This window comes from Chrysoperla carnea, chromosome 2, assembly GCF_905475395.1.
Source record: "Chrysoperla carnea chromosome 2, inChrCarn1.1, whole genome shotgun sequence".
In the NCBI taxonomy this organism is placed as follows: domain Eukaryota; kingdom Metazoa; phylum Arthropoda; class Insecta; order Neuroptera; family Chrysopidae; genus Chrysoperla; species Chrysoperla carnea.
The window spans coordinates 60,108,639-60,134,350 of record NC_058338.1 but is presented as its reverse complement, the minus strand read 5'-3'; the positions used below and the strand labels follow the sequence as shown (position 1 = coordinate 60,134,350).

Genomic DNA, 25,712 nt, shown 5'->3' with positions numbered 1-25,712 from the left:
TGACTTACGCTATTTTGATTCGAATATATATTTATTTTTTCTATTTTCCTAGTTATATAATAAGTATGCGGAATCTACTACGTTTCGTTATTGGAATATGTATTACAAATCAAATATCTTGATTGTTTTCCAGAATAAAAACGATTATTTATATATATTATGCCATTTTGGTCTCGATTTCTTTAATACATTTTGTTTATAAAGTTTTTGTACTTTTATAAACTTGAGATACTTTTGCTTGAAGATCAAAATTATCTTAATTCATTAAAAAAACAAAGCTTTGTTAATATGGAAAAAAATTCAAACTATGCTTCACCAACACTAGTCACAAAATGTTCATCTATGAAACTATGACCATCTGACCGCTTCCATAATAAGGAAATGTCGCAATCATGTTTATAAAAGGGGAGTAAAATTAGTTTTTTTTGAATGTGTAAGGTTGGTGTTTTTAATTTTTCGATGCAGCTTATACAGATGAACTAAAGGTTCAGGTTTTTAGATAAGTTGGGTTTTACCATGAGAATATCGCATTGAAATTTTAAAATTTAAACTTAAATCCAAAACAAAAATACATAGTCTTGCACTTAGTGACAAACAACTAATAAAAAAACGTTAAATTTAATCGAGCAAAGTTGTTTCGAAGAAATCAGAGTAAGAAGGTCTAAAATCCAAATGATATATCGTATACAACTGTTTATTTGCTTTTTTCGCAATAATATACAAATTGATATGAAAATCACAAATATTAATTAAATATCGAAAACAGATATATATATATATTATATTACAGTAAAATCTCATAATTTGTTTAACTAATGGTTTTTGACAGTAAATTCACCTTACCCCAACCAAAAAGATCGAGACATTATTTACAAATATACATTATAGAAAGATATCCTTACATATAGATAATAATAGGTATCCTTATAGTTTTTCTTCCTAGAATAATATTTGCTATTTAATTCCCATTTGTATACTTTCATAGTATACAATTGAGACCTATAACCCTATCTAACAATTTGCTGCTCATACCTATATAATGTAAACACACTAAACAAAAAGAATGTATAAACTCCCTATATACCGCATACTGTTTATCCCTGGGGCTACATAACCCTTATTCTTGTTTCACATTCCATCAAGAAAATAGAAAAAATTGTACATAATATATACCTATGTATGAAAAGACTGCTACAAATTTTCTTTTTTTTTGTATAATTTCAAGTTTTTTTGTTCCCAATAAATAAATAATATATGGATAGGTACGTCAAAATAAAAAATTTTACGAATTTTACGACAAACAGATATTTTATAAAAATACGCATAGCAGTGTCTATGAATATTCGAATAAAAATATTTCCTGTACACAATTTGGAATCTTGCAGAACAAAAAAGAATGAGAAACGAAATCTTGAAACGACAATTAGTAATTCGGTTCAATATTTAGTATACCAATAGTAGTATTAGTATACCAATTCAGCTATAAATACCTCCTGGTGTTTTGTCAAAATAAATTTTCTAATAAATGATACTTTTAAATGCTGTTAGTGTTAAAAGTTCGAAAATTGCTTATTGCAATAACTAATGACAAAAAAGTTCAAATATCCCGGATTTTTTTGGTCTAAAGTGTATTACTTACCAGCCCTAGCTGGTAAAATTGGCCCTATAACGATCAAGTATTTGTTGAAGTCTACGTACTTTTACTAAAAAACTAGGTCCTGTATTGAGCCCAGTGGGTAAGAGAATTCAAATAACTTTACTCCTTTGTAATACGAATATTTAAAGATATTTGCTTGGGTATGTTGGTTTGAACAGTTCGAAAATTTGGGGACGTTAGAAAATTGATTAAGGAACAACACAATGTTAGTTTTAGTCTTGCTCATGTTGATATAAGTTGTAAAAATGTTTTATGATCATTGGATTTACCCAGCAAAATGTACAAATTTCACTTATCTTTCAAAAAATATCTTGAGATATAATTAAAATTCTTTGCTCTGTCGAATATCAAATTTCATAAACACGTACTAGCTAGCAGATAGATTTAATAAAATCTAGTAATAAAATATGTATTTCAATTGAGAAAAAATTGCATAAATATAGTATAAAATAATAAATACTGTAATTGTATAAAATCAAATAAATTTGAGAGCTTTGAGCATTATTTATGAAATAAAACAGGTAACAAAATTAACATATATTATGGGTGAACATCAAATTGTGTGTTATGTGTTGTGTGTTATATGTGGATGTCAATAAGGAAATACTAAAAATAGCATAAAAAAAACTTTGAACACAAGTAGAGAAAAAAGAAAACTATAAACTTAAATGATCATATACCACTGTGATTCGTTTACTAAACATAAAATAATAATACAATAGACTGACTACACATATATACGTTATGAAGTTGTAAGTGAAGTGAATATATACCAGTAAGTGTATGAGGCCCATCAAATCCATTCAAACATATTCAACTCTTGAACATTTTGCATAATGTCACATTTTACGATAGAATTGACAATAAGGTGATTCCTGAATGATCTCGTTTATGGATTTATCTATCCGTTACATAACGTCTATACATACTATAACTTTATGTTTGTATGCGTATTATGTAACCGGCAATTTTATTCTATTTGCGTAAAATAACTTTAAAACGTATTGTTTTACAATTTTATTAAAGTATAGTGAAACTTCTAAAAATTTTTTAAAATGTGTTTAATAATAGTAAAATTGTTTCTTTTTAACTTCGAAATAATTTTTTAACAATATGCCACACAGGGGTTAATCATTTACGTGATTTTTTTATGGCTCATGTTGTGAAGAGACTCTAATGCTTATGCCTTTTCCGATAAACTAGTCTCTGCGGTCTCGACAACCTCTCATGAACTCTCGGAGAAAAATTAAAAGAATTAATTGCTCTCGACTTTGTTCTGATTAAATTATCAGTCTGGTATGAAGTCCTAGAATTATCAGAAATACAGCTGGGTGTACAGCTTAGTATGATTAGACATATGAAATTCTAAGCATATTTTAGTAACATGAATGCTTTTTCGATTCCGTTACTACGATTTTCTTAATGTAGGGACAAATAATGTTAAATTCGTAAATGTCTCTGTGAATAATTATCGTGAAAAATGAAGATATAAAGAAATATGCTTTAAAAATTGATGTTTTGAAATATAATTCCTTTTTTAACCATAAGAACTGTTGGACCTCGAAAAGATTAAAGAGCGGAAAATATTTTAATTTCGTGTCTTAAACGATCAAGATCTTTATCAGAGAAATTCGCTAAAAAGAATTTGAATCTAAGTAGGTAAGTCTTGCATACGTTTCACTATATTTAAAATCTATTTATCAAGAGGGAATCAAAAAAACTCTTCAATACTTTGTCTTATACAAAATAGTTATTGCTGGTAGATTTGTCGAAATAAAATTGTTTTTTCTTACATATTATTTTAATGGTTTTTGATCACAATACACCCATAAATATTTTATATTTATTTCGATTTGTTTTTTAGAATAAATATTGTTTACCATCATAACGACAAATCTATGATATATATAAAACTTATTTATGGAAATTTTATATTACCTTTTCATTATTGCTTTTTATCTAAATAGTTATTTTCTCTTAACAATGTAAGGCCTTTTTTAGATATAAGTTTTTATTGGAATTATGTTGCTTATCGGGCGGTCAACGAGGTTACGATACTCGGTTATCATACGCAAGGTTGTCAAGTCGGAACGCATTACGCACTACGTCAATTGATTTTTCATAAATTTTTAATCTTAAATAAAAAACAAATTTTTTAAGCTAAAAATACATAATTTATAGCGATCTTAGCTTTTACTTGACTACTTATTTTTTTCAATATTGCATATAAATTTTTTTCATTTATTCGAGAAATCCGTAGTTACATTAATGAATTCAGCAAAATCATAATTAAAAATGAACTTAATGAGCCTCCCATAGTATTTTCCTTTGTTTTTTAATTTCTCTGCCCTAGAAGAAGATTGGAATATTTTAATGTAGGAATATTCCATATTTTTGATCGAGCTCCACAATAATAAAAAAAAACTATGCAATGTTTTTGAAACATTAAAAACCGTAAACATTACTTTTGTTTAAACACAATTTCTGCAAAAAATTTAAATATCATCTCAAACGGATATTTAACTTAAAAAACCAAACAAAAAACAAAAAAAGTAAACAACCATTTATGTAATACCAACAACAAGAAATATAAATAAAAACAAAAACAATTTAAAAAAATAAACAAATGATAGTCAACATGAAAAATAGTTGAAGAAAATATCTTAGAAGGAAAGTATAGAAATAATTCGATAACGTTTTATTAAGTTTGGTGGTACATACATGCATCCAAAAATACTGAGTGATCATTTCAAACCCAGTTATCCTTTTTTTGTATCAATGTTTTAAAACTGAACAAGTAATTATTTAAATAGGTTTTTATAGACTCTTCGTAACAGCTAGAATGCTTTTTGAAGCAAACACAAAGCATTTAACTAAAAAATGTTTTACCAAACTTACGTGAGATATTGAAAAATACATCGAAAAGTTGAAATCCATTAAGTGATTTAAGTACTGCAAGGAAATACATACGGTATTGAAACATTTCTGTTTGCCGTAGTCGGATTATAGAAAATTATTCTTAAAAACCCGTTGATATTTCTACTTAAGCAGTAGAAAAAGTTGTTACATAATTTTTATGTCTCCTCGAGACCATCATATTCTTGTCGAAGCCTTTTTCAATCGAACAATGTAGAAATAATCACTCTGTACTTAGAACACCCATTCTAAAACTGGTTGTGTTCTGGTACAGTGAATATTCTTCGACCATTGTTTCACCAGAAAGCAATTTCAGTAATTGCTTCATATATGAAACATAACCTCCATTATATAATGTGAATATGTATGTATCGTTTTAACTTTTTTCAATGCACATATTTTATATATGAATTAGAATGAAATAGATATTTATCCCACATATGTATACGTATACATGTATGTATTTGGTTGGTATGAAGGTTCGAATCCCCTTTAGAACACAATCTAATTTTCAACATATACAGAAAACAATATAGATAAGTGTATTGATGTCAACTTGAGTTTACGTTTTTGGTTCATCGTAATATACATTTAGTATAGAACAGAACCAACCGTTTTGTTACTGAACAGGCTCACTGACTTGTGTGTTTGAGTATGTGGGCTACATCAATCTTACTAACCGTTATAATCATTCAAATTATCGTAAATGGACAATTTTCTTCCTTTTTGTTCTCTAGTTTAGTTTTTTTCTATATTTAATTATTGTGTTTAATATTTGTAAATGGACATTATTTTATTAACTTTATTATATTTTTATTGTTTTCTTTAAGTATCTACACTTTTAAAAAAATTGGGTCATTGGAAAGGACATCGTTTTACATGTTCGTTCTAATGAATTGCCTCGCTTTTATGCGAAAACTAGTGCATGGATTTCAATGAAAATTTATAATAATATAATTCATATATCAGAAAAACAAATGAGCTATAATTTATAAAGATATAAGTAATTAACCCAAAACAGATTCATTCACAAACAAATTCATTCTTATGAAATAGGCCTACTTGTAGAAAATTGTACATTGATCTCAAAGATGAGTGTGATAAATTTTCCTGGAAAATAGAGCACTGCCCAGTATCTCAACACCAAATCGTTAAATTAAAAATTGGTTGAAATGACGACATAGTTTGTTCTTAATTATTTAATAACTAGTATTAAAAAATAATAATATTCAAATTTATTATTCAAATAAACATCAAAATAAAATAGTGTACACATAAGACTGATGATTTGTTTTGAAATTCTAAATAAAACCAATTGTGTTGTGTCAATATCGACCCAAATCCAATTTATTTCCAAAGCATATATATACACAATTTTCTCACACATTTGAATAATATAATATCAAATATAATTGGTTTAATTATAAATTTTATATATATAATTGTTAGTATAATAATCATATAGAAATTTGTAACCTATAATTTTCGAAAATGAACGCGCAAAGTAAGCAAATATATAATAATAATATAAAATGAATGAATGTGTCATTCAAACACACACTATTACTGAAATTTGCAGTAACCGCCCTCTAGTTTGACTCTTGGCAATACAAACCTACTATTGCTATTGCTATTACTAGCAAACTATATGGTACCTCGACATATTGTCGTATCACATATTAGAGAGAAGAGATATTATATATGATATGTGTGTGATAGATATTCTTCTGAATAAAATCCAAAAACATGTTGATTTATTTACTCTAAAAATGCATTATTTTAACTCTGATTTAACACAAAATTTAAGATATAGCAGCCATACAAATCTACTTACATTTTTACCTTTTCCGAATTTGTATAAAAATAACCATTGATATAACTCCGATTCATTTATGAAGTTATTGGTAGATTAGCTTTTTTTTTACTTTCTAAGAACTAAGACTTTTTTTAACCAAAATTTTTGTCCGAAAATTTCTTTATATATACCCCTACCAGACTCTCTGCTTTCCTTTCAGTTTTTTTTTACCTTTGTAGATATGTTAAATCAATTGATCAACACTGATTGGTAAAAACAAATATATTAATAGAGCTCTAATTAAATATAGCCATACATACTATAATAATATCAAACGAGCCAGCTGTCAGAGTCAAGCTTAACAGCTTTCTCTTCGAAAATTTTCATTGGCGATGACGTGCTTCAGGGTACCTAGAAAATTTTAATTGCCACAATACCACGGCTTCATTGACAATACCCATTTTTTTCCAGCTGTGAAGATGAACAATGCCAGTTTTTCACAGGCAAACGAAGTTAAATACCTGGGAATCCACTAAGACAGAAAGCTAGCTTGGCACAAACACATCTGGTCTAAGAGAAAACAATTAAATTTAAAATTTTTAAAACTTTACTGGCTGTTAGGGCATAAAAAAGGTTAGCTATAGACAATAAAGTGCTAGTGTATAAAACAAAGCTAACACCTTTGTGGACTTATGGGACCCAACTATGGGAAACTGCTAAGCAACAGTAATATGGAAATTCAATTAAAAGTGTAACGAGTAATTAGCGACTCTCCCTGGCATGTGCGTAATGACGACATTCACTGTAGTCTCAGTGCGTGAAGAAATTACACGATTCAGGGAAAATTACTTGACTCGCCTTACATGACAATCAAACGCTGAAGTAATCTGTCTCTTATACAAAATGAAAGAGTATATAGACTAAATAGACAAGGTGTACTTTATTTAAGATATAGATTCACGTAAATAGTTTTAATTTTAGTTTGTGTGCTATAAATTCGATTAGGTGATTACGTGGTGACTAGTTACCGTTCAAGATATTTTTACAGTAGAACTATTTATAGCTCCTGTAGGAACTGATAATGGAATATCAGGATATCAAAAATAAAATTGAGAATACCAGTTATATTTTAAGATAAAAATCTATTAAAAAATAAGCGATAAGGAATGTAGTTCCAAAATATGATTTGCCGCCAACGTGGTGAGAACAGCAGAAAATCTATCATAGATTATGGCTTATAATATAAAATAATAATAAAATTTTCCGTAATTTTTGAACCCCTTCTCATTTGATATAATCTAATGGATGCGATTTAAAGTTTTATTATTGATTAATAAAAATCGATCATTCCATACACTATATGTATTTGATATACTCTTTGAATGTTGTAATTGTACACGTTTTGCTGACATTAATACAATTTCTATACATATATATATATTATACATTTTGTTTCAAATTTCAATCGTTCGTTATGTATACATGTACAATCATGATGTATATATGTTGACTCGACAACCGTCGTCGGTCGTGATGATGGCTGAATTCACGAATTTATTATTAACAAAATTAAATAACAAAGGCAATTATAATATGTACCAATGTGTCGTCTTTTATATCACAATTCAATTCAATTCAAATAATATTGTAAAATTATAATTAGGTTATGTTTGAAATGTGATTTTACAAAAGAAATATAATGAAGCGCGATATCATTAGAGAAATATTTAACTACTAATGTGTCAGCAAAATGTTTGTATAATGTAAACCTTTACAAAAGTGATAGTGTTATTATATTTTACTAGTTGTAAATATTTGAAGTTATTTTAGTCAATGACTGATTATGAGGTTGAAAAGTAAAAAACGTTTGAAACAAAAGAAAAAAAATTGAAAGCCATAAGAACAAATCGGTAACAAATGCAGAAATAAATGAATATATGTCTTGAGATTAGCACAAGAAATTAATATATTTTTAACCCCTGAACCAAAAAAAGGAGTTTGTTCTATCCTATATAAAAGAAATTTTCTTCTACAGGTTTATTTTGTCTGCCATTAAGAGGATTGTTAAAGACAAGTTTTGTATTTATAAAAATGTGGCTTTTTCCTTACTCGATTGTCCTCGATTTTTCATCTTTTTTTTTAAAATCTCTTAGATGTTTATAAAATGAAAATGTTTGACAGTAAAATACGTACAAAATTATGCAGGAGGTTTACAATTGCCGAATGGATTGAAAAATAATTTTGTTCTTTATAATTGCTCCATTTTTCGACACTTTTGGAAGTAACAAACAATCTGCCATTTTTAGCAAGTTTTGTGTTGTCAATGACTTTCTTTTAGCACCAACAGCGTACAAAAAAAATCATCGGAAAGGCGTAATAATAAAAAAATTTCATTTCCATAATATTTGAATACACAAATCGCGATTATAACCAAAAAAAGGAATGGCAAAAGGCACACGAAAAAAAAATATAAATTTTGGTTTATTTTGGGCATTCTATTTAAACTAAAAAAAACTTTAACAAAGCTCTCAGTTAATCCAAGTTGATGTGTGGAAACACTTTGAGAAAATCTGGTCTGTAGTATAATTTAGTAAACGGAGATTAAAAGGACATTTTTTGACAATGCATCATAAATTATATTTGTCAAAAGAAATCAAAAGAAATTTGACAAAACCTATAATTTACTATTTAAAGAAATAATGAAAGTTATTTTAAACAATCTCACAATGAATTCTCTAAAATGTGTTTTTAAATATAGGTATTTATATCATAAATATAAGCTTACTAAGTACCGCTTGTTTTGGTCCATATGTTTGTTGTCCTTCAGGTAAAGAAACTAACATAAAACCACTTTTTATATAAAAAAAAAAAAGAAACGAAATGTTGGAAGCAAACAATATTTTACAATTTTTATAATAATATATAATTATTTAGCTTAAAATGGTTATTATTTTTATTAAATATCATAATTTTTATTAAACATCTGGTGATTTTTTTCAAATAAATTAAAATCTTTAGGCTAAATAATTACATTTATAAATATTTGCATACATTTTCAATTTGAGTAATTAAGTAGTTACTCTAGGTCCACCAAATTTAGCTGTCAATCTGACAGATAGACAGGTATACATTTCTATGTGTCTGTATTCATCTGTATGCATCTACAAAAATAGCATAAAAAGTGATAACGATAACACAAATGGTCCATCATTTTCTTTTATTCACCTCTTAAGACAAATAAGGAAGAAAAAAAGTTATTTAAAAGTTTCAGATTGCTAAAACAACCACTTTGTTCGTTGTTATATATCTCGACACCTTTTAAAAATAATACAAAGTTTTTTTACTAATTTATAAAAATATAATTAATTCCTTATTTTTCATATAATTTCTAATCTATTTTAAGCAGTTCATCCTGTATATTAAACATGTACGTATTTGATTATGTTCTTTTGTTTAAATTGAAGCGCTCAATGACACAGTTGACGTTGATTTTGAGACTGTGTAACGCCCATTCGTTAACGACGCACAACGTCGTTATTATATGAACGTTCGTTCATGTTTTTGTTATTTGTTACAATGGGATGTTCATTTTTGTTGTTGTTGTTGTTGTCGTTGTTCTTGTTTGCTTGCCTCTGTTGTATCTTATGACTTTTTTGTGCTATATCAGCATTAAAATTATTTTGTAGTTTTGTAAACTGTGAATATATACTACTAATAATACTACTGCTATACCCACGCAAAGGATCCTATATCCTTTTATAAAATTACTACAAGATGAAGTAATTTATTTTTTTATTTTGAAAATGAGAAAACATTTAAAAGAAAATGAGAAAAAATTGCATTATTTATTTATTTTTTAATTGTAACTTATTTTGTTTCTTCCAAAATAGTTTTTTCCCTTTAATGTCTTCGTGTCGTTTTCCCTTTAATGTCGACTTCATATCACGATATTCCACGAATTCCTTTTTTAAAAATTCGTGATTTTGAAGTCAATTGCCTCCCTTATATTGTATTGTAATCGAAATTTTTTAAAATACAGCCGTTTTGTTATTGACGGGACCGATAAGAAATACAAAATTTCTTTGTTATCTAACTAGCTTTATCAAGTACCGGCTCAGTAGCCAACCAAGCTACGGCGTCTTTACTTGTTTTGACAATATAAGTTTCTAACTTATTGATTTCGTTTTTTTTTTCAAACTTTCGAAACAATAACTTGAAGATACCTACCTTTGTTATAAATCAGTTATGAATTTCAACGGGTTGTATTATCTACATATAATAATGCATTTCCTAGCATAACTAAACAACTATATAAACGTACTGATGATGAGTTGGAAATGTCATGTTAATGGGCATATCATAAATTATGACACAGGGCAAAAATGGGATCAAGTAAATTGCATACAATAACATAATATAGAGCTGTCTGTCTGTTGTCTGTCTCTCAACAAATAATGTCATATCTAATATTATTTTAATTCATTTGTTTTGTTCAAATTGCTTATCACGAATTAAATTCTAAAAAAGATTCCTTACATTAGGTACGTGGTAATTTGAGTGCATTCATTATACTGTGATTTTAAGTTTTACTTCTGTGTACAAGGTGCATAATTTTAATCTGTTCACACAACAAATAAAATTTACAAAATTTTAAAAACTCGAAAAATGTTTGGGGTGTGGAACCCTAAACTTGCACAGGAAACATAGCTACGAACTAGGGAAGCTTAAACTTAAACAGAAAAAATTCACAATCGGTTCATCCGTTTAGGAGCTACAGACAGACGCACATAACCGTCAGATTTAAAACACTCCTCTTTTCGGTTCGGGGGCTAGGAATATCCTTTGTTGGGTGTGATCCATCTTATTTTGATCTCTTATTTGGCCAAGGTCGTAAGGCTCAATTAGTCAAGTCTCTTTCCTAATATATAAGAGGTAGAAGAACTCTCCTAGTTTGAAGGTTGCTTTTTTAAAAAAGCAATTTTTTTTTACTAAAAATCCATTTTTCAAACATCGTAAACTTTCGAAAGAAATTCGACTTAAAAAAATATACGTGATCCACTTTAATCAAAACAAATAACATCAGATACAGAAAAATAGTTTAGGTAAAGGACATCTAAGGTGAAAATTTCATAAGTTCAATTTTTTAGGTATTTTATTTCTATTAAATCGATCCTTATAAGTCTCTTCATTTCTTTCGACAGAATGTTTCGATTTAAAAAATGTTAGTTCTTTTATGAGTTTGGTTTGCGTTCAACATAAAATGAGCCAAAGGATCTGGTCAAATAAGAGGTCAAATATGGCAGGAGATTGTCGGATTTGAGCTTTATAGTCATTAGTTTTTAATTTATGTCCACCGGAAATCAGAACTTTCCTATAGGAAAAAGTTATTAACTTTAATCTTGACAAGTGATTTGTCAAAATTTCACTCTTAGACCTTCAAGTAAACCATTGATTTATAAACTTATATATTTTTTTCGAATTGAAATCCAAAAAATAACTACTTTATGTTGATAAATTGACATGCGAAAAATCATATACAATCAATATTAAAACACCTAATCCCGTGTTGAAGACAGCTGTAAAATGTGGGTGTATTTACATGGTGTCTATGGTGCATGTAGATATGTGTTTATAGACATCACTTATTGCTTGTGTTAAAGCCGTAACATGTGTTAACATAACAATTACAATAACAATAATATAACAAAAGTTATAATCAAAATAAAACAATTGGTTCCTTCTATTGTTACTTACCTGCCCTTCTTAACCATGCAAATTTTATATTTATTATTTATTAATAATTGTGTTAAATATCACCATATGTTAAACGTAATGTTTACCCTGTTTCGATTATCATAAAAATAACAGAATACGCTAAAATACAGAGTGATTGATATCATCTATGAAAAAATTCATATCATGTTATCTTAAATCTCACATTTATCTATTCGCAAGTAATCACGAGAATGTGGAAATGAAGTCCGCCTGGGGGTCTGTTGTTGCTTTTGCTTTTGACTTGACTTGACGGGACAAATAAAAGCCCTTTTAGCGGGCATGACACCGTAAGCATCATTTCCACATTCTCGTTCCTCGCCCGACTTTGTTATCCTAACAACATACAGTGCTTTCAAGCGGTCACGTATCCTAGAACTAAGTGTGCTCGATGTTGGTTCACATCAGCGACCGGGTGATGATAACGCGACTCGCATGACGATAACGCGAGTTCCGTGATTTTTGTTTACCCAAATAATGCTCAACGCACCTAAAGAAATTTTCACTCCAATAATATTTTTGTTTGAAATTAACATGATAACAATAGATCAGCACATATCCGATTTCGTGTATTAAGTGAGAAAAGAAGCTATTGTTGGAGTATTATATAATTGACCACACACTTTCGTTTTTAATTTGATTACACAGTGCAGGTTCAAAGGTATTTATCGACAGTCAGTAGCCGTTTATTTTGAATGAAATTGAATTATATTTAATAACAATAATTTAATACATTCATTCTATTGTATAAAGTTTTCCTTCATATTCAGAATATGTGCTATAATTACTTGTGGTTTAACAAATTGTTAATGTAAAAATACATAATTTCATTTTTTTTTTTAAATATTGTGGTTCGAAGTTTTTATTCTTTTCTTTGAATAAAAGTAAATATAATCTATAATAATAGAATTAACACGTGTTGAAATGTTCGTTTCATTTAGTCTTCAACAATTATTTGATTTTTACGTATTTTAAATTGCAAAGCAAGTCTTTAAAAATATACCATTATTTGTGTACCCAAACACTTTTACTTAAATTTCGCTTCTTTAATAATTAAACTATTAACTCAGGACAGTCTCGAAGAAATTAATGTCACAGTGGATAGGAAGTTGATTATTTTCTCTCACAGTTTCAGAAAAGTAAAGAGAAAAGGCTTCGCTTATTTATGAGATTATTATTAGATATCTTGAAAACATATTTCTAATTCCGTTTTAAAATATCTTACCTATTGTGTTTTTAATTATCAATTTTATTTTTGTTACAGCATCCGTACCCTTCAGAAGATCAGAAAAAACAATTAGCACAAGATACAGGTCTTACAATATTACAAGTAAATAATTGGTAAGTTCGCTTTTTATATAATACAAATTTTGATTTAGTTAAGTTTTAAATAAAGCTTAGTACATACACATTAAGTGTGATGCTCAACGTTCTAACAAATTTATAAAAGGAAATAATCAAGTATTGATAAATTCACGGAAACCGTAAATTTTACTGCGTGTAGGCTTCATTTAAATCTTCAAATCAACCAAGCCTTTCTTTACCGCCAATTTAAAAAGGTTTACAATTTCACACATGTAATCTAGAAACAAAGAAAAAACTATGTTCGTTTCACTATAAATTTTGTATTATTGAATAACAAGCATAATGAGAAATCTATTGACGTGGATGGACTTTCGACCTAACGACATTCCACATGTGGAGCTGGCACCGTATCCACAAGACCACTGCCTAACTGCGAATACTATTCACATTTCAAGTAATAAACTGCAAAAAAGGGTTAGACGGTCGATCAGTTAGTGTTGGGCAGTTCTTTTTGTATAGCCCCGTGCACCGCCCGTATGATAGGGCTTTTCTTTTCACATACACTTTTGTTTCGGACTAGATTATTTTTAACCAGTGTGATAAAATGAATAGCAAATATATTCTCTCTTAGTCCAACTTATTGCTGTCAGTCTTAAAAAAAACGCTGCACTTACGCTTATGACATGATAAAAAGGCCTATAAGGAATATAGTTCCATACAAATTTCACTACAAGTTTACTTGCAAGCGATTTTACTTTTTCATATCTGTTTACTACACTATCTTATACAATTACGTAATACCAATATTCAATATTACAGTTTGACTACTTTTAATATATAATAACATCGACTTCATATTATATTAAATTGCGTATCATATAAGATCATTGGCCGTTTAATGATTTTAATATAATAAAACAAAAGAACAAAATATATAAAATAATCAAAGATATTTGTAAAGAGGACAAGACATAGTTAATGTATGAAGACAGACGGACAATACAGATGGGATGAGGGGGTATGGAAATAGAAGACGGTTTGTTCAATATAATAAACATGATAAAATTCTGAATTCAGCGCCAAATTTATTTTTTTTTTTTTTTGTATTTTTTTTTTTTATATAAAATGTTAAATGCAATGCGTAGGTGCTTGCTTGTATTAAAATAAAATAACAACGCTCGTCGAACCACAAAACATATAAATGTATGTGTACGTAGAGAATGCTGTGTGTACATGAGGATGGATCATAATCATGGCTGTTATATAGAATTATTTTCATCATATTAAATTTTTTTTGTTGTTGTTGTTGTTGTTGTTGTTGTTGTGTGATGTGACCATAATAATATTATTACCATGACAAAATAACATACTTTATGATTATAGCAAGTTGATGATATGCATAACGTCATGTAACTACCATATATATTTTGTAATTTATCGATATGAACTATGAAAACTATTGTGCTCCCTGGTTTATCAATTTATTAAAATTGCACTTCATTAAGCTTTAAAAGCGCGTGAAATACGTGACAGGCAAAAAAAATTATTTACCTGTCACTTCAGGAACTTTGTCGATTGACGAAATATTGTATCAAATAAGTCTAATTTCTCACTATGGTAATGTTACAAACGGTATTAGAAAAGTGTGAACAGTAAAAAATCTTTAGATCGACCGTATCCTGTCAATTCGGCACATTCTATACGTTTATTTCAGCAACCCTTTTCATATTATATAGAAAATCTTAAATTTTATAATAGCTCAGCTACTGAACTCTATAGCCAAAGTCTGGCCTTCGAAGACAGCCAAACTATCATAGCCGAAAAGCTCTTTTATATAAGCAAGCAATATCCTTTCACTAACAAACCATCGTAAGGTTTACAGCCGATACAACAATTTTGCCATTGTATTAAGCAAGACGACAAAATGCTTGCTTGAAAATTTGGGTGAACTTTCACTATGATAACGCCCTGATTATCACGAGCCGTTATTTTGAAGTTATTGAAACAATGGGGACTTGAGAACGAGGACTCGCTCTCCTGGACCACCATTCTCATAGTCTCAATCTTAGCACCTTACGATGTTCAAAAATACTTGTTGGAAGATGACACCGAAACCATCTTTTGAGCGCTGTAGTTTTATATTGACAGTGATAAAATATATTTTGAAAAACATCAATAAACAGATTTCAACATTTATTTATTATCATATCGTCAGTAATGGTCCAACTCTTCTTGCAATGAGAAGATTGGAACACTTGGGGCCTTTTTTTAGGTTTGACAAAGAGCGTTACGGTCTAAATGTGGTCGAAACGGACATCCACGGCAACCTAATCCATGTAACATCGTGATATTTAGTATGCATTTGATAGTTCTTATTACGGAAGTTGAAAATTTATAAATACAACTAAAAACTGTACGCGAAACAAACACTATGAGAAAAAAATAACATTTTAACAAACAAAATGATGCGAATAAAACAAAAACAAAAAATTACCAACAAACTATCTCTCTATACAAAAAACAAAAAAAAAAAAAACTTGCAAAAAACGTAGAACATGACTCTGGTGTTGTTACTATTACTATAGCATCATAGTTAACTAGAACTATATAGTTCTGCTGCATGATAGTACACTAAAATGTTAAAATTACGAATTGTGCTTTGTTGTTTTGTAGGGAGAGAGAAATAATGTTGAATATAATAAATAAAATAAATTATGATACGAATTGTTGTTAGTTAGTTTTGTTTTAGTAACAATGATGATGATAATATGGCTGAGAACACGTAAACTAAACTATAAATATATGTACAGAACTTTTGTTATTTTACTCTTACATTATTTTATGTATGTGCTAGAGTTTTATTATGCAGCTTCACACACTTTTCAGCATCTTTATATAATATTAAATCTAATATTCAACTTAGAATCGGTTCTATAATTTAAAATTATTTCTGAGACAGTTACCAAAGAAATAAGTCTTCTTTTGATTATATTAAGGCCTCTCTAGTTCCAAACTAGTTGTTTACAATAAATTTGCCAATCATAATTAAAAACCAGTGCCCAAACAAAACTTTTTTCCTTGTGGGGAGGCACTTGGGAAGGTAAAATTCATACAATATTACTTTTAAGCGCTGAAAGGGTTTAAAGAATACATAAAATAAATAGGAAGATACTCTGAAAAAAATGGAAAAATAGATTTAAACCTAAATTGGCATTTAGCATATACAAAGAACATTTTGATTTTACTGAAAAGAAAGTTTTTATAAATGGCATTGGCGAATGAAATTATTTTTCTTATTTGTCTTCGTTTAAAAACTTTGGGGCGTTAACTATTAAAATTTTGGATTTAGGATATTGTAATATTATTTAGCACTTCTTTATTTCAACTTTCTTCCATGTAATGCTATGGAACTTTGTAATGTTTTTTTTTTTCAAATCTGCCTGAATGCCTGAAATAAAACAGGGGTTACGATAATGGAAATTAATAACGATAATAATTTGTTAATATTTATAATTAAATTATTGTTTATATATAAAGGCGTCATATTTTTTTGTTCCGATACGGGGAATCGAACCCGAGCATCTTGGGGAACTTTTTCTAACATGAAATATGTTTAATAATTAATATATTAACTAAATTTTACCTTTTCTTTTCATCTAATTTCGTAGCGATTAGGATTCATAGATGTTAAACTACTTACATGATTAAGACCTGTGGCAGTATGTTGTTGATTATGACCACAGATTCTCATAATGATACAGATTTTCAAAATGATTTTCAGCCAATGTATCATAATAAACTGCATATTGCAAGAGATCTTAAAATATAATTAGCCTATTACAAAAAAGGATAAACTATTTTACTCCACTTTTTCTTTCAAATCTTTTACTTATTTAGCTAATGCAATTCTCATTGATATTGTTCAAAAACCCAAAAATTGGAAAAATCTTTTTACGGAAAATGCTCAATGTTTTGCAACGAGACTAATTAGTTTTTACTCACAAGAAATTTATAAGCTTCATTATTATCGAAATATTTCACAAAAAAAATTATAAAATATTAGTTTTTGCTAAATATAATGGCCTAGAAAATTATCAAATGCACAAAGCGTGGGTTTTGATACAAAAAAATTTGTTTTTATAAAAGAATTTTTCGTTAACACTGCAATAACGCAATAATTTAACGAATGTTTAATAAACAAATAGTCTATATATAAACATATAAAACTATATAATAATTTATTACTATATTCAGAATGGTAGTTTTGGTAGACTAACACCAAAAACTCTACCCCAAACTACTAGTTTATAACTAAAAACCGAACTAAACTCACACACAATTTAAAACATCACTTTGCGAAAATGCAATTAAATACTCTAGCACTGAAAACATATAACAAAATTACTAACTATATTCACATAGATTTGTGCTAAAATATATATACCTATACCTCTAAAAAACACATTATATATTGTTTTATATAATGAAAAATAAAGTGTCTAATTACATGCTAACGAGCAAAATATTTTTAACTATTATTTTCACCTTATACGTAAGGAACCTTTTGTATTATTTTCATGAAAAAACAGGATAATAATAAATTTGAAGAGTCAGTCTGTCTGGACTGTAGCTTCCAAAACGATTGCGCCATTTCTGAATAATACCCACTTTGTAAAACATCGATATTTGCAGTGATTCTTAATAAGTGGTACCTAAAACTTCCTGACTGCGTTGATAAAAACTTGCTTAGTTGCATGCGTATTATTTTAATATTTTCTTAGTTGTGAAATGAGTACTGCTTCATTAAAAAACTGTAAATCTGCCAAAAAGTAAAAATTAACATTCTTCTCACAGTAACTCTCAAGAGTTAAAGCCTTTAAGACAATGTAAAATTGGACCTCTTGTTACGCTTTCACGCTTAAACTAGCGAATGGTTTTAAATGAAACTGTACAGCAATATAGCTGATATATCAGAATAACACATGAACTATAATTTATAAAAATATTATAAAAATAAATAAAAAAATTTAATTCAGTTTGACATTTGAAATTACCATAAATTACAGATTTCTGTAAAAATAGTCATTATAAAATATTTCAAGGCCATCTTCTCTGATATACTCAATGAATAATTACTATTACACATTTAAAAAAATAATATATTTTTCATGTGTAAAACAATCCCCACCATTATTGTTGTAGAAAAGAGATAAGCGGGAGCAATCTTTATCAATCTTTACTTTTAAACCCAGCGAAGCGGGTGGGTATCACTCTAGTGGTATTTTAATTTGAAGAATTATTTTCACGTTAGCATGTAAATAGCCACAGCCTTTATATAAAATTCTATAATATGGTGTATATATATATGTTTTCAAAACATTCCACACCAAAAACATTTGATACTATTCATTTTCTGCATAGGAAAATATTTAAATGGCCGTAAATAAAACTATATATAATTCTTTGGATTACACTCATAAATTTTATTTTGTAAAAATTTTTTTCAAAATACAATATATTTTATTAAGTGTCCAAAACGAAAAATTGCTTCAATACTGATTATGTCACTTGAAAATTGTAAAAAATATTTACGGCATTCGAATATTTAAATTATATTTGTGACGCAATTTACAATAGCCTATGTTTAAAAAAATGATATGTAGATATGAGAACTGCCGACAAAAGTGAAAATTTACTAAACTTTGGAATAATTCCGACCTTGAACCCTTCAACACTCTTCAATATATCCTCATTAAATATTTTTCTTTGAAACGTCTGATAAATATTGAAGAAACCTTCGGTATACATACATTTTATTATCGAATAATGTGATTTACTTTCGAAAGCTACTCACCGCTAGTACTAAATTCTATTACGTTATATAAAACTTCATTAGTCAAGACAATCAGTGTAGTAAGTATGCCTGACTGTATAAGAAAAACTAACAATCAATCTAAAATTTCTTCAATCTGATTCAATCTTTCTCCCTTTTTTGAGATTATATTCTAACAATTTTATTCCCTTATATATAAATGTATTATATATCTACGGTTAGTTGGTATCCCTTTTTAAATGAATAAATCTTCATGTTGTATAGTAGACCTTAGATGCTCAATTTCTTCTCTCATACTTCAGATTTAAGTTGATAATATATTAGATATTGCAAAATTATGTTTTCAAAACTTTTTCTGTTTCGTAATTATAAATATGAATTGTAAACTATCGAAATATTAAACCTAAAAAAATTGTTATTAAAATGAAAATTCTCATTAATTAACGCGTTCGTATAGTCCCCTTTTATACTTCCCTACATAATACTATATTACATTTAATGCACTTTATGTAGTGTAATAAACTAAGCACAAATAATCATATAATGGTGATAAATAGTGTCTACAAATATATATACCTACCGATTACATTACAAAAATCAATAATTATAATTAACAAACAAATATGAACTACCTATAACAAAGTAAGTTCAGTATGATTTATATGTCCATAGACACCTTTTAATGAGTGGTATATTGTTTGTAAAACTTGATCAAAAAGATACTTCAAACAAAACTTGTTGAAATCCATGGAAAGAAAAACTTTTGTTATTCTATTTCATATCAGCTACGAACTCAACTTGACTTTTATATTACGTGCTTTTTTATTAACACACTGTATATATAATAAACAGAGCGCATAAAAAACATTAAACAAATTATGGCTTAGTAAAACTTTTAAGGGCTTTTTCATGCGTATTCTAAGGCACTCATTACATCATAGTGGCTATATTCTGAATGCCATTGCTGAGTAATCTCATAGAATACGATAAGGCTTACATTCTTTGGATTCAAGCATTTATTTACACAATAGGTAACAAAATTGTATGCTGTTTAGTAAGATTAATGTTTTTTATTAGCAAAATAGCTAATGACGTCAAAAAGTCAGTATGGCAGTCATAAAAACTTTATCCTTTAAAAAAATGGATGTATAGAATGGCTAGACCATTTATAGTTAGTGCGCTATTATTTATTGAACAATTTATTCATTCGTTTTAATAGTTTTGCTGTAATTGTTTACGATTTCTTAATATCTATTAGTAATCTCCGCCAGTTGAAATTTAGTTAAAGCATGTTTCTCGTAGTTATGTTAAAAAACAAAGTTTATTTCCTAGAAAAATGATTTTCCCAATACGTAGTTTAAAGTTTTATTCAGTTTTTGTTTTTTTTGTAACATTTATTACACTTTCAAAAAAATAATAGATTTATTTCAAGTTAAATTAACAATAATAATTCACATGGTACCTACTAAATTTTCGGTTTATTATATTTTAACTTGTATGATTTTAATACATACACTGGAAAATAATAACTGTTACGTACGCTACGGAGAACAGATATAACAACACAATGTGATATAATTTTACTCTCTGATAATAGTTAGTTTCTAGTTTCATAGATTATTACAATTATTACAATATGTATGTAGCTAATATCTATTAGAGATGTGTATTATAATTAAAATTTACGTATTTTGAGTTGTGTGTTGAAGATATATATAATATTAAGTATATATGTATGTATGGATATATGTTTGTATGTGTGTATATTCAAATTATTGAAGTCTAGTTGTAAACTAAAACAATATATTCAACAATATGATATGCATATAACAAATATGCATTTGTATAAAGTGTATCATTTTATAAAAATGTTATGTAAACTCGAAAGACCACGTACAAACATTACTGGAATTGGCATATTTCTTAACTGTCTGAATTTTTGTATGTTGTAGTTCTAAGCATTCTGTAAAAATATGTCAATAGGCAATAGGAAGTATTTTCTCCACTGACATAGTAATAACATAGTAATATATTTCTAAGAAATATATCATTATACCATGTTTACATAAAATATATCAAGGAATACTAAGTTTAGTCCCAAGTTTGAAACGCATAAAAATATTGCTGGTACCAACAATATTTTGGTATAGGTGTTTATATAATCACCTAAATAGTCCATTAAAATCACCTAAATAGTACTTTCTATCCGTCTATCAAAACGATAACTCAAGAACGAAAAAATATATCAAACTTAAAATTTTATGGCGTGCTTGGGGCGTAAAATTTGAGGTCGAGTTCGTAAATGAGCAACATAGATCAATTGCATCTTTGCTCCGGACCCATCTTGTAAACCGTTAGAGATAGAACAAAAGTTAAAACATTAAAAATGTTGCTTATAAAAGAAATATCAACTTTTGTTTGAAACATTTTTTCGTAAACATCACTATTTACCCGTGAGGGTCCTAAGTACGTTAGAACATCATTAGTACATATATTATTTACGTGTTTGTTTGTTTATAGCATATGCTACATCCACTGAGGATGTGAGATGGGAGATACTCTTATTACTTTTTTTTTTGTGCGAGTGACTATCTTTCTTTACTTACATGACTAAAATACTAACGATTGACTCATTGTTGGATTTCATTTGTTTATTCGTATTTTAATATAGGTGCTGAATAACACTTGAATTTTTGAAATCATGGTATTATTGTTATAGCGAATTTTGTAAACTAAAATTGTGAAATTGTGAATCTATTTGCGTGATTTTGTGTATAAAAACAAAAATTATCAATAAAATGGCATAGATATATTTTAATTATTCATAGACTTGGACTTCGATGATTTCAACTCGAATCAGTTGAAACTATCGATTGTAAAAATTTTGAAGTTTATTCTGACGAAAAGGGGTAAAACAAAAAAGTTTATATTGGAAAAATCATTTTGCCACTATTCTGTTCATATGTTTAAATGAACTGTCTAGTAAAAAATAGACACTTCTTTTAATGGTCTAGTCATTCTATAAACCACGGTTGTTATATTTATTTAAGTCGGATAATGGGGGCCTTATTGAATTCTTGAGGTTATGAGTGACGTTCCTAATAATTACATAACACTTTTCAAATTTGATACACTTTATATCGTACAAAATATAATATAATACATATATATATGCACCAGTTGTTTTATTGGCGAAACATATTTCATCATATGTTGTCGTTCTATACGTGTGCATATATTCGCAATGCAGTACACTGAATTTCAGTTTGTGCTTACAAAATATTATATGCACACACATATACATCTAATAATATGCATGTATGTATGTGTATGTTGAGTCTAACTAACAGAGAGGATTATTCTAATAGGTTTGCTGTCACCCAATTCATTGCAATGCCTTGTCATTTGTTATTTTTGGTATAATTATGATACAACAGTATAATAAAAATTTCTAATGTACTATATCAAAACAATAAACAAAAGCACAAATTAGATTCAAAAAATAAAACTTATAGTATACATCCATATATTGTGTGGCTAGCTTAAAGTTCACCAATGTTGATTGCTTAGGATATCCAAATCAGAAAATAATTGAATAAAAAAATGCAAAAATCATCTAGTTAGACACTCGAAATAATTTGCCGTTGTTCGACATCTTAACAATTACAAATTTCAAAATGTCGGATAACGGACACCCTGGCTTTGTTAAGGATCAGGCAAAAAGATTTTTTCTTTTTTTTATGTTCATCTCCTTATTTGAATATGTTAAGCTTTTGCGAAATAACCATTATTCAGGTCCCTTGAATAAGAAGTCCTCGGGTTTGAAAGTTTTCATAAATCTACACCTTGGTAAGAGACTTTCAAATTATGTAACTATATTTTAACGTTTTTAAATTAAAGTGGTCGTTATTGCTTACTAATCCCGCTAAAAATTGGTTTATACATGGGAAAAAAATAATGAGAGATGTCTTGGGACACCCGTTAGGAACTATGTTTCTTTCGATATAATTTATGTATTTTTAATTTAAGAAAAAAGTTAGTAATTAATTTAAAATACAAGTAAAATTAAATAATTAAAAAACCCTCCGACAAATTTTGCGGGTACGAAATCCTTAACTCGTACTGGAAACATAGTTAACATCGCTCTTCTTTACATTACCTTTGTAAACAAAAAAAAATCAAATCTGTTCACCCGATTAGGCGCTACGATGCTACAGACAGACAGACAGGCAGACAGACACGAGGTTAAACTTATAACACCCATTTTTTTAGTCCAGGTATTACAAAATTAAATCTATTGACATGGATGGATTTCGAGCATGATCTCATTAAGAATATTATTAATATTTAAAAATAATATGCTATAAAAATGTGTCGATCGGTGTAAAACCCTTTTTTTAGTCTAGCTCCCATTCACCAAACGCGATAAGAAAAAATATATGTTAAAATAAAATATATATATTTAGGGATTCGATTCATATATGTGTTTATTTAGAGATTCGATCGGGACCTTTCCATTACAACTTTATAACCAATTCCATTATAACCAATTTTGACTGTACATGTCTACAAACATTGTTTTAGATTCCGTTTTATACTACCTTTAAGAAATTGTATTCTGCAATACTTCAGATGTATAATTTTTCTACATAAAAAAAAACATGTATTCTAGATGAGAAAAACTCAATAACATTACCCCAATATAGTTTATATGAATTTTAAAACAAACAAAAAAATAAAGAACTATCAAAATTGTATAAAATATATTATTTTATTTTCATTTGGGATCATAATCATTTTTCATATGTCATTTATACCATTATACTTTACAAACATATAAGCTGAACGCGTAACACCAAAAAATCTTTAGGGAATTTATATATGTGAAATGAAACTATATAGTAATGGTAATGTAGTTTTTGGTTAGTTATGTGGTGGTGCAGGATATACAGAACACAACAATGCAACTAAACTTAAATTATAATATTAAAATTTAAAAAAATAAAACATATTTACAATGAAAATATAATAATCTATGGTAGTCAAAAGTTAACGTTTCTTTAAAGTTTAATAAGGTAGGTACGGTAAAAATATCTCGTTAAGGGAGAATTTTATATCGTTATTCTCAACAAAGTATGTTTTTATAATCAATCACACTCCATTTATACAATACTACCACAAGCAACAACTAAAAATATCTAAATAAGTTTAGTTAATTTTGAGATATTTAGGCTGTTTTACGATCAAAATCAATCTTAGGATCAAATTTATTGTTATGTTGAAATTTTCTCCTTTTTGCTTGTAAATGTTTTTTCAAATGGGTTGTTAAGACCTTCACATGCACTCCTCAAATTATACGGTTTTGACACGTTACTAAGAACTTTAGTTAATAATTAACTTCCCAGTATTATGAGTCCGATTTTCGAAATTGAAATTTTCGTCGCCCATATCGCGCGAACATAATCAATCGATGAGTATTAATGGAAACATGATCCGAAAAAAATTTCATCAAAAATTTTCCCTGATCGATATCGTACGAACAAAAAATGGTATCGATTTTGTTCAAGTGTTGAACGAAGGGCAATATGATCCGAAAAGCATTTCATAATATTCCGTCAAGTCGTTTCGATTCGGTAAAGTTTTTATTTTTTTTACTATTTATTGTGCTGGAAAGTTATTTGTGTGGACCTCAAGGGTCACACCAGACTCTATCCACGGTTTGTTTTGTTTTATTTTTTCCTACACAAGTTTTCAAAGCTGGTATCGTCTGTTTTAAGGGACCAAGGAAATTTTGAATAATCAAAAATCTTTTTTGAATATCTGACATTTAGCAATTTTGAGCTTTGAGTGGGGAGTAATAACTATATCTCTCGTTAACACACTCTTTACACTTGATACACTCTTTACGACATGAGTGTCTGAAGTAGAAAGTTACAAATTAAGTTCTGTCTGTAAGATATGCTTGGTGTTTTATTCCATATGTACCCAAAGAAATTTTTTTTGCTTAAGGGAGTTAGTTTACTATTTTCTATGTAACATTTTCAGTATTTTTTAAAACCATAATCGACTAAAATTCACTTCATTGTACATACGGTCATTGCATTTCACCTAATTATTCACAAAACAATTAAGGAAGTCCTTAATACTTTTTGTTATCACGATGCATACAAGTTAAAGTAATAATTAAAATAAAAATGTATAATTTTAAAACATAAATAAATAAAATTAAGCCTTGCAAATAGAATTGCCGTGGAATATATTCTTTTCGAAGATAATGATAAAATGTTTGTACACACTTAAAAACGGATGAATATGATAACTATACACTAAAATATGTATTATTATGATAGCAATAAGTACACAATTATAGTCGAAGAATAAGCACATATACATATATAGGCAACCGACGATATGAATTGTTGCAATGTCCGGAT

At 28.0% G+C, this 25,712-nt stretch overlaps 1 protein-coding gene across 3 annotated transcripts in view; it reads left to right on the top strand.

Annotated features, from left to right (window-relative positions):
• Nucleotides 1-25,712, top strand: part of LOC123294097 (homeobox protein homothorax) — a 530,011-nt gene that overhangs the window by 411,699 nt on the left and 92,600 nt on the right. For all 3 annotated transcript variants that reach the window (XM_044875178.1, XM_044875177.1, XM_044875179.1), the window contains one exon: nucleotides 13,405-13,481. In XM_044875178.1, the coding sequence (XP_044731113.1) occupies nucleotides 13,405-13,481 (77 nt within the window). The remainder of the gene's footprint in view (nucleotides 1-13,404; nucleotides 13,482-25,712) is intronic.